The 10,602-nt window shown below is 37.8% G+C and overlaps 1 protein-coding gene across 1 annotated transcript; it reads left to right on the forward strand.

Moving 5' to 3' along the window:
• The first annotated feature begins 354 nt into the window (after positions 1-354).
• On the forward strand, positions 355-2,187 carry LOC114742259 (disease resistance RPP13-like protein 4). The gene has a single exon (XM_028930533.1). It carries the CDS (start codon positions 355-357, stop codon positions 2,185-2,187), a length of 1,833 nt encoding a protein of 610 aa, XP_028786366.1.
• Positions 2,188-10,602: the final 8,415 nt, after the last annotated feature.

Here is a 10,602-nt window from a genome sequence, read left to right on the forward strand (position 1 = left end):
AATTATACTTCTAAAAATGACGCAAATTAAACTCTTTTAAATCATCTTGTATTTATCTTGTACAAAGAAAAATTATTTAAAATAATAATTTAAATTTCCTTTGATGAAAACGTCTAAATTTAATACTCATATTTCATGTAGCATTAGAAGATTAAAATGTCATTAATAAAATAATATGAACCGAGAAATTGCCGGGTAGTGTAGGGAAGCGTCCAGGCAATGAAATGTTTAATAAAAATTAATATCAAGCGAGCGTTCCAACGAGGGGAATGGATCGGAGGCAAGTTAGCTTCATGCTCAGGCGCTCATGCCCTCATCCCCACAGATAACGTTTCCATCTCTTGCGCTCTGAACATGTCGAGCCCAACAAAAACAGATCCAACGAGAGATCTGCTCGAACTGCTGCCTCAACTCAAAAAGACCTTTGAAGATGTAGACAAAGATGTCAAGAAGACGATCGACCTGTATTCGAAGAATCAATTCCAACTAGACACGAAGTCGCAACAGGAACTGAGCCCCCGATTCCGTTCTATCCGTGAGGAGCTCATTCACATAAACGAATTTCTGGGCCAACGTGCCAGTGAGGCCAATCAGGAATTTCTGGGCCAACCTGCCAGTGAGGCCAATCAGCACGATTTCCAAGCTTTATCTGAGACGGAGCTGAATATTGTAAACCACGCGGAAGAGGATCACCTCAGCAAAACTACCGCACCCTCTCGTTTCGATTCTATCCGTGAGGAGCTCGATCAAATAAACAAAATTCTGGGCCGACGTGCTAGTGATTTCAATCAGGAAGATTTCCCAGCTTTATCTGAAACTGAACTCGATATTATAGACGACGCGGAAGAGGATCCGCTCGTGAAACGTCTTCGGGTGAGCTACGAATTTTTCTTCGGACTTGATGAACTTAAGCGTGACCCGAGAATTTGCTTGTTTCTGGCAATTTTCCCTCGAAATGCCGTTCTGAGGAAAAGGTTTCTTATTTATTGGTGGATTGGGGAAGGGTTGGTCCCGCACGAGGAAGAAGGCGAAAGAGTATTTGAAGAGCTTTTAGATTTAGAATTACTCATACCCCATGGCAAGTGCCCGAGAGTGAGTAAATGTCAAATTTCCCCCTGGGTCCGTTGCATGTTGATCGCACTAGCGAAGAAAGAGAGGCTTTTGGACATAAAAGATGGGATACCACGTTTTGATCTTGCCCATTCCCGGCGTACTTGTTTGATCTCTGGTCACCCTGATTTGGGAATTGAAGGAGAATCCACGCTGCCAGAGACTTTGAGGACCATTTTTAATGTGAACGAGAGGGATCTTCATTTTCAAGACCAATGGCTTGCTAAACTGAAGAGACTGGTGGTGCTTCAGCTTGGTCGTTGGCAGGTTTCTCCCACCCATCACATCGAAGTTCAAGATGAATCGTTCCTAACCGGAGGTTTGAAGACCCAGAAACTGCTCAAGTATCTCAGCCTCCGTGGGATTTCAAGAATAACTTCACTTCCAGACTCCATCAGAGAACTGGTCAGCCTCGAAATTCTGGACCTCAAGGCTTGCCATAATCTAGAAAACTTGCCCGATGCGGTTGCGTCCTTGAAAAAGCTCACACATTTGGATGTATCAGAATGTTACTTGATGGAAAGCTTGCCAAAGGGGCTCCACAACCTTACTCCGCTCCAAGTGCTCAAGGGATTCATAATAGGCAATTCTCAGAAGACTCTCATTAGATTAGAGCATCTTCCACATCTGAAGACTCTGAAGCGATTAAGCATACATATAGGGAGTGAGGCTACCATCCAGAAAGATGATTTCGACAACTTGAAGGATTTGCCAGAGGTCAAGTGTCTGAAAATATCTTGGGGCAGAGCAACCGCTTTACAGTCTGTGTCTTTTCCGCCGGAGCTACAAAAACTGGATCTTGAAGGCATTCCTCACGAGACGATGCCAGAATGGTTAAAGCCCAGCAAACTGATGAATCTGGAGACGCTATACATTAAGGGAGGAAAGCTCCGTAATTTACCAAATAAGGGCGAGCAGTGGAATAATGTGAAATATTTCGTCCTCAAGTATACAAAAATGCCGACAATTAACCAAGAAACTCTCAAGCGAATGTTTCCTTCGCTCCAATACCTAAAGAAGGTTGAGTGGGTCAGCAAAAGAGGTGAGCAAGAAAAAGTTGAGTTTGAGTGGCCTTAAACAAGGACGACGAGGTAGTGACAGATTGACTTTCAAAACAATTTCCACTTCCAGATTATATATGGAATAAAAGAATATGTGTGGCATATATATAATTGTTTGGGGACTTGATATCATTTTCCCAACCGAGATCATACAAGAGATAGATGATACTTTCCTCTGTTTCTGGTTGATTTTGTTGTTTGCCTTTTCATCTTGTTGTAATGGGTTTTGCTGATGAAGTCTTTCGATTTTCACAATTCAGAAGGCTAATAAAAAAATGTTCAGTCGCATACTTACGTCAAATCTTCTTCTTTTGTGCCATGTATGTTTAAATAGATTGAGACAGATGGTAGTATAACCAAAACAGTTTATAGGCTCTGAGAGATATTCTCTCTCCTTTTTTGAATAAAAGCAAAGAATTTATAAAGTTGATGTTGTACAACCAGGGGTTAAAAGAATAAAATAACAACAAATTCATCTGTAGGAAACACTGCTACTCTCTGTACTACTATATATGATGACTACGAAATTAATGAAAAAAATAAAAGTACCTAAAGAAAAAAGAATTCAAAAAGAAAACTAAGTTATGAAAATAATAATAATAATAATAAACTTGATGTTTGCTGCATCTCAAACACAAATATTTAGTCAGCAATTATAAAAATTATAAATGTTAAAAAATAATTATGTTCCTAAAATTTGACAAAATTAAAACTTGAGTTTTGTGGATATATATAAATCAAAGAGAAATATATACTCAAGTTTCTCATTTCCTATCAATCGAGATATGTTAGTTTTTCATAAATTATTTATGAATATCACTATTGTTTTAAAATCTGGCCACTTTTTGATGTGATTGAAAAAAGTGTAAAAGTATATAAAATTAACCAGTAAGTCTTTCCCTCAAACTAAAGTTTTGCAGGAAATCTACAACATGGAGAGATTAATTACTTCTACCGTCAGTAAATATGCTGAGCTCAAAAAAAAAAAAAAATAGAGATGTATGCATTGTACTCTTCTATTGCTATTTCTAAAATAGATAGAAAAATTTTTTAATGATATTTATAAGTCCTATTATTAAAATTTTCATGCAAATTTACCCATCATGTATTATTCCCACCGATTCTTTTTACAAATTTTCTTAGCTAAATTATATGCTTTGAAAAAATAGTTAAGATTAGCTAAAAACAATAAATATATAAGAATTTAAAAAAATTTCGAGGATGTTCTTATTTAAAAAAAAAAAAAGCAAGTAAAAGAGAGAAATATTTGCAATGAGATAAAGGAAGAAAGAGTATGTAGCATGAGAAAAAGATAAGCAAAGAAAATAGAAAATTAATCAGGAACAAAAATAATAAAAATGTATTTAACGTTTAGACAACCTTAAACAGGATTTTATAAAATAGATCAAATCAATTCAAGTTTTAGGATTTTATAAAAAGGATTGGAGGGAATACTGTGTAGACTTTGTTTTTATGAGGTGTAATCTAATACTCTTCTAATCCTAAATATAGGGTGAAATTAGGAAGTGAAGTTATTTTTTTGTGACCGAATAGGAAGTGAAGTTAGAGAGTTACTCCTTTGGTTTTATTTATAGACACTTTCAATATATTTTATATGGACTAAAAAAATTTTAAACTATATTAACTCTTCTTTAAAATACAACAACTCTTTTAGTGTGCCTATATTTAATGTATACACTTTTGTAAAAAAATAATCATATACACTATAATAAGTAAAGGATAAAATAGTTTATTCATACTAAAAATTTAATGAGATGACTGATAAATAAGATTAAAGAAATTTTCTCTCTATCTTATAAATAAGATGAGAGGAGTATTAAATTTTAAGGTTAGTTAATGTTGTTTAATATTTTTATTGATTTCAATAGAAGAAGGAGGTTGTATATCTTGACGTCGCATTACATTTAAGAATAAGCGATATGTGTATCGCGTGGCTGTTACCGGCAAGATGCCAAATTTGATTTAAACATTAAAAAAAGGAGAAGAATAAGTTAAAGAAAAGGAAAAAATTAAAGAAAAGAAACATTGAAGCAGGCATCCATGGGGCCGCATGTACTGTTTTTAAATGATGGCTTCCGAAACATGGGGATGAAGATTCCCAAATCTGTAACGAACCACCCCCCCCCCACCCCACACACATACTAGGCATACCCAAGGCTATAACTTTGGTATTTTGTGAGGCTCCAACATGCTTTCTTCCATCTCACAATTTCAGAAGCTGATATGGGGCCAGTGGAACATCCGCATAATTATCCTCTTCAGTCTCTTCCTTCAGATCTTCCTCATCGTTTCTGCCCCCTACAGAAAACGCATCAGAGGAGGCTTCTTCATATTCTTTGTCTGGTTGGCTTATCTTCTCGCCGACTGGGCAGCTGGCTACTGCATTGGACTCATCTCCAACAATCAAGAGCAAAAAGCCACCCTCACACAAAACGATTACCTCATGGCATTTTGGGGTCCCTTCCTTCTCCTACACCTGGGTGGCTCTGACACCATCACTATGTTTTCTTTAGAGGACAATGAGCTCTGGCTCAGGCACCTTCGCGGCCTCGTTTTCCAGTCAGTCACAACTGCTTATGGTTGCCGATGATATTGATGATATTGATGTTTGTTGCCGGATTAATCAAGTACGCTGAGAGAACTCATGCTCTGTACATCACGGCCATCGATAATTTCAAGCAGTCCTTACTTCCAGAGCCGGATGCGGGGGCCAATTATGCGAAGCTCATGGAGGAGTACTCTTCTAGGGTGGCGGCCGACCTTCAGCCGAAATAATCATGATTCCGGAGACCGGTGAGACGGGAAAAGATGGGAGCGGAAATCAAGAAACAGGGAGAGAAAAATGAAGGGTAAAACTGACTTGTATTACTGAGTTAACATCACTTATTAAAGCTCCACTAAATAAATAGCAGACTAACACATGTTATCCTTTATCATTACTACAGTGTGTCAGCTCGCGGTGCGCCATCCAACGATGGAAAGGAGCTCGTGGCGATTGATATTTACAAACTTTGAGTTGGTGCAGAAAGCTTTCTCCTTCTTCCTTAAGTTTCAAGGTCTCATCGTTGACATGATATACAGCTTCAAAGACCGGCAAGACAGCCGGAGATATTTTGAAAGCAAATCCGCAGGAGAGGCTCTCATGCTCATAGAAGTCGAGCTCAATTTCATGTATGAAGTTTTCTAAACCAAGGCCTCGGTGATTCGCCAATATTGGTTCTGGTTCTGGGGAAAATTCGTTTCCTTAATGTCCATTACGGCCACCCTCGTACTCTTCATTAAGGCAGACAGGCATGGTTTCGACAAGTTGGATGTTAGGATGACTTATGCATTGTTGTTTGGCGCATTGTTCCTGGATGTCATGGCTCTTTTCATGCTTTTTTTCACTGATTACACTGCTACCCTCTCCGATGACTCTAATAGATTCATACGCAGCTTCTCCTTACCAAAAATTCCGAATCAGAATCTTTAAGTGTCTCAATGGAATATTTTTGTCGCGGTTCCTCAGGTGGGGGAATCTAACTTGGCCACAAATCCAGAAAGGCACTTACCAAGGGTGTCACAGATTGTCCACCAAATTTTTAATGCGCAGATGGTCTCGATCAATCACGGGGTACAATCTGCTGAGTTACTGCCTGAACGAGTCAGTTCCGAGGGTTCCTCATCGTAATCTGTGCTTAAGAATCGGGGTATATGTCAAGGATTTATTCTATCAACGAGGAAAACGTTCTAATATGAGAGACCTCCTTGATCAATGGAGGTACGAGTCCAAAAACCCGTTCGTTAAAGAGCTTTGGGAATACTTGTTCGAAAAGCTGAAAGAGAAATCAGATGCTGCTCAAGATATAGAGGCCATCCAAACCATATGTTCTGCTAGAGGCGAACAGGTTGTCCAGAAGGACAAATTAGAAAGTCTGAAGCCGTTTGTGGATCCCAACGAAGTTCCTTTTGATCATGGCCTTCTATTGTGGCACATTGCTACTACTCTCTGTTCCGCCGAAGACGCTAATAATGAAGGGGAGGGTCGACGCAAGAGACAAATCAGCATGCTTGTCTCAGATTACATGCTATACCTTCTGGTTATGCAGCCCAACATGATGTCCGCCATAGCAGGAATGGGACAAAAGAGGTTCCAAGACACATGTGAAGAGGCCAAAAGGTTCTTCAAGAGAAGGAGCATTCCCGAAAAAGGGGATCCGGAGGAGATGCTGGAGGAAGCTCGCAAACTTCTCCCTTTACATCTAATTACTTCGTTTCTGTTGCAGCAATATTTTCATAATTGTTATCAATAATAAACTGATTTCTATAAGGTCACCCAATATGTATAAAAATAGGAGACTTTAATTTCTAGTTCCATGAAAGAGAGGGAATGAATGGTACTATAGATTAATAAATTGTGTGAAGTCCAAATTGATCTTGGGTATTATGTGAGAAGTCAACTTGTTTTTTTGCCAAAAAATTCTGGATCCCGTATGTGTGGTACCATCACGTCCTAATCCTTCATGTCTTTTCAAAATCAAATGCTAATTATGTTCTGTGAGAACACATTTTTTATTTTTCTAAAAAAACTATATATACGGCTTTGATATTTAATCAAAGGCACTTTTTGGGGAAAAAAAAGAGTATACTTTTATTATAGGTCACTAAGTATGATAGTAATTACATTTTTACAAGGTTTCTATTATTTGAAGTTTGATACAATTTTCTTTACTAAGCAGGGTAGTGCATTAACGAGTCAATCTTGTTCCATGTTCGAAACAATATTGTGCATTAAATATGAATATCTCTTTAAAATTTAAAAATTCGTTTGTCATGTTATTACTAAATCCAACCTCTGTTGATTCTATCAAATAAAGACCGATTTTTTTTCAAAAAAAAAGTTGAGGATGAATTTTATTTCAAACGTACCATATAAAAAGGTTTCAAGTGATATTATACTCCTCCGGTCTTTAATATAAGACCTATTTAACTAATTTGATTAGATTAAGGAAGTTAGGTAAGTTAGTTAATTATAAAAAATATGACATATTTTTCCTAAAATACCATAATCATCTTTCTTAATACCTTCTTTCCCTCTTCTACTTGACTATGATTGAGGGAGTATCTATAGAGGTAATTTAGAGAAAATTGATAAATATGAAAAATGATTCTTATATTTAGAACTAAAACCAACTCAATAATTGAGTTCTATATTAAAAACCAAAGGAGTATTATTCATATTCCTATTCCCATTTCCATGTCTCTCTTTCTATTCCTTCATTATTCATTCAACGTCATACCAAACACGTATTGCCATAGTAGAAGGAGACCGGTAAAACATACATACTCCCTAATTAAGAATGTTGATTCCCTCACACACACACAGCAATTACTGCCACACACATATTCATCGTTCTTCTTCGATCTCTTTTTTGTTTTCTTCATATGATTTCCTGTGCACGCCTTCATGCAATTCCATCTCTGCTGCCGCTTCATTAATCTCGAACTTGCCTTTTTCATTTCCCAATAAGGAGTAAGACAGTAAAAGCGATGAAGCAAACAAAAGAAATATTTCAAATCTAACACCTTGATTTAATCTAAAGAAATTTAAATTTTTCACATCTATTATGACATATATATAATCTCACAAGTCATATATATCACTACTTTTAAGCTAGAAGCGTTTTAAAAAGTAGCTTTTGACTCAATTTTCCTTTAAAGTTGAATAACACGTTCAATTTAAGATCAAATAAGTAAACCATATTTAATCGCACAGAGCATTTTCATAGCTCAGAAAATGCTTTTTTAAGAGATAAAAGTTCAGCAGCGTACCTGTGACGAGCTTTTTTTCAGCTTCCTCTGCATAACGTTTGAGGCTGGCAATGCCAGTTTTCCAGACCTCCCTTCTAAGTTTATCTATCAGACAAAACCATGCAGAAAAAGAATCATAATTCACTGCGACATGAATTATACTATATTGCTATGATAAATCAACCAGAACTAAAAATGATGACATTAGAATATTTTGATGATGTAATAAGTACCATGATTTTCATGCACGTGTGTTATTGTCTCGTTCAGGTCTTGTAGCCAGCATTTCTTAATATGTGTCACATAAACTTGTTTCAATTTTGGAGTTCTGAGAGGCTGCTTCACAAATGTGTTCATGTTTGGAACTTCCTCCACTCTAACCATCTTTAACTCTGGCAGTTCACCAAAATCAACATCATCTTCACAGAAACTGGTGAGTGTTGGCATATGTTTAAGCACAAGCGTCTCCAACTTCTGGAACACTCGTCTACTATTTCCTCCTCCACCTCCAAGAACTTGAACCATATTTTCACATTCATATAATGATAGCAATCTCAGACATGAAAGGTGTTCGGCCACCGGCCACCAGAATGGAAAATAATTTTTCCATGATTCCACAACGCATGATTTTAAGATCGGCCAGACTTTGGAACACTGGAAACTTAGGTTCCTGCTTCCACAGCTGCATATTGGGTAAGTTAGCCAACTCCAGTAATTCTAACATTTTCATTTTACCCTCCTCCTTTACGTCGTCAAATAATACACGCGCTAAACTCCTCTGCAACAGAATATATACTTAAGCCATAAATTTAACGCTGCATATTTAGACGTTGGGATGATCATCATCACAACGAGGAAGAGATCACAAGAAATATCTTTGAAAAACAGATTTACTACCTTGTCTAGTGAGTGATCTGCCGCTGCTTTTGGAGAAACGCTCCCTGACAATGTCCCAACCTCAGGACAGTTGATTATTCTCAGTTTTTTTAGTGATGGAAATTCACGCGTCTCCGAGGATGAGAATGAAAGCTTCGGTAGATTTTCAAGAACAATAGATTCTAAACAACTGGAAGTTTTCTCGTCCGTTTTTCCTCCTTCTACACGGTCAGTGGCAATCTGTTCCAAAATGTTACAGTCAGAAATCTCAACCTCTTTCAGATTTAAACATTTTGTGGGCAGTTCCAGGCGTCCAAGAGAACTGCAATTCCTTACAACCAGTTTGTTCAACTCCTTTGACCCTGCAATCCTCATATGATTCAATTTGCTCAAGGAAACCACTTCCACGTTCGACAATTCCAGGCCTTCCAGCATCAACCTCTCCAATTTAGGGCATGCGTGCTGCAGAAAAGAGCTTCAAGATATTATTTGAGCCACAGAAGATTTCACATTAATAAATTGTAATGCCTGATGAATACTTGACTTTGTGACGATGTTCAAATTAGAGGACTGAACAAGATTTATTATTATACATACCATCATCTCTTTCTGCCGCACACCACTGGATGTCACTTCAATGGTTGGCGTCTGGTTGCTTAAATTCATTCAATTTGGGACACCTTTCTATCGTCAATCTCAGTAGATTAGGAAATCTGACATTGCAGTTCCTTGAGCTGAACTTACTCACCTCTGGGAGGTCTGCAAGATAAAGATCCTTTAAACTGTGAAATGATCTCCCCTGCATTTCCTCGTTGTCCTCTATGACTTGTTCCAGCATCTTACATGAATCTATCTTCAATTCCTCCAGAAGAACAAGTTTTTCCAGTCAAGCAATCGAAAGTGGACCCTGGCGTAACCCACAATGGATTATTTCTAATTTGACTAGTTTGCCGAGTTCCACAATCCCCCTTGGATCCTTGTTCCATATGCATTTCAAATTGCGTAACGAACACAATCTCATTGTGTTCAAATTGGGGAATTTCAGATTTCCTTCTTCAGCACCAATTCCCGTGAGATCGAAAACCTGTTCCAGCGGGTCGCACGATTCCACAGTCAGTCGCTCAAGCTTACTCGACGGACGAAGCAAAATGGACAAAAAGTCGTTCAACTCATTGCCGCAATGGAAGGCCTCTACAGTTTTCAATTGCCTGAAAGATGATTCATGAAGCTCCATTCTCATTTATTTCTGCAACTCCTTCGAGTCATCGATCCTTAAATTTTCAAGTTTGGAGATTTCATCCTGTAAAATAATGATACCAGAGTCAGTAGCATTAAGTGAGGAACAGTATTGAAAACCTTTGTTCCTGTGTGCTGTGCGTGGGGGTTATATTCTTAAAAACTGTTCTCTTAGTATAAAAATGAAATTCTATCCTTAAGCTTCCTTATATTTTCATTTCCATTCACATGATGTGAGAAGAAGAACTAAGGAAGAGAGTACTTACAGTTAACTCAAAGAGATAACCGATGTTGCTCTCAAGATCTTCAAGTGCCTATGGCTGACAGTTTTCCACAGTGACTTTCTTCAAAAGAGATCTGTCCACCTTTCCCAACATTGACTTGCCAATCTTGGGACAGGAAGAAACTTCCACCGTATCCAACTCAAGCCATTTAACACCACGAACACCATCCCTGTTGGAGGACGACCCAGTAAATTCTGGCAACCCGTCCAGAATTAGGGTTTTCA

The sequence above is a fragment of the Neltuma alba genome, unplaced genomic scaffold (genome assembly GCF_004799145.2).
Source record: "Neltuma alba isolate B1F8T4 unplaced genomic scaffold, ASM479914v2 tig00003697_pilon, whole genome shotgun sequence".
Classification (NCBI taxonomy): Eukaryota; Viridiplantae; Streptophyta; class Magnoliopsida; order Fabales; family Fabaceae; genus Neltuma; species Neltuma alba.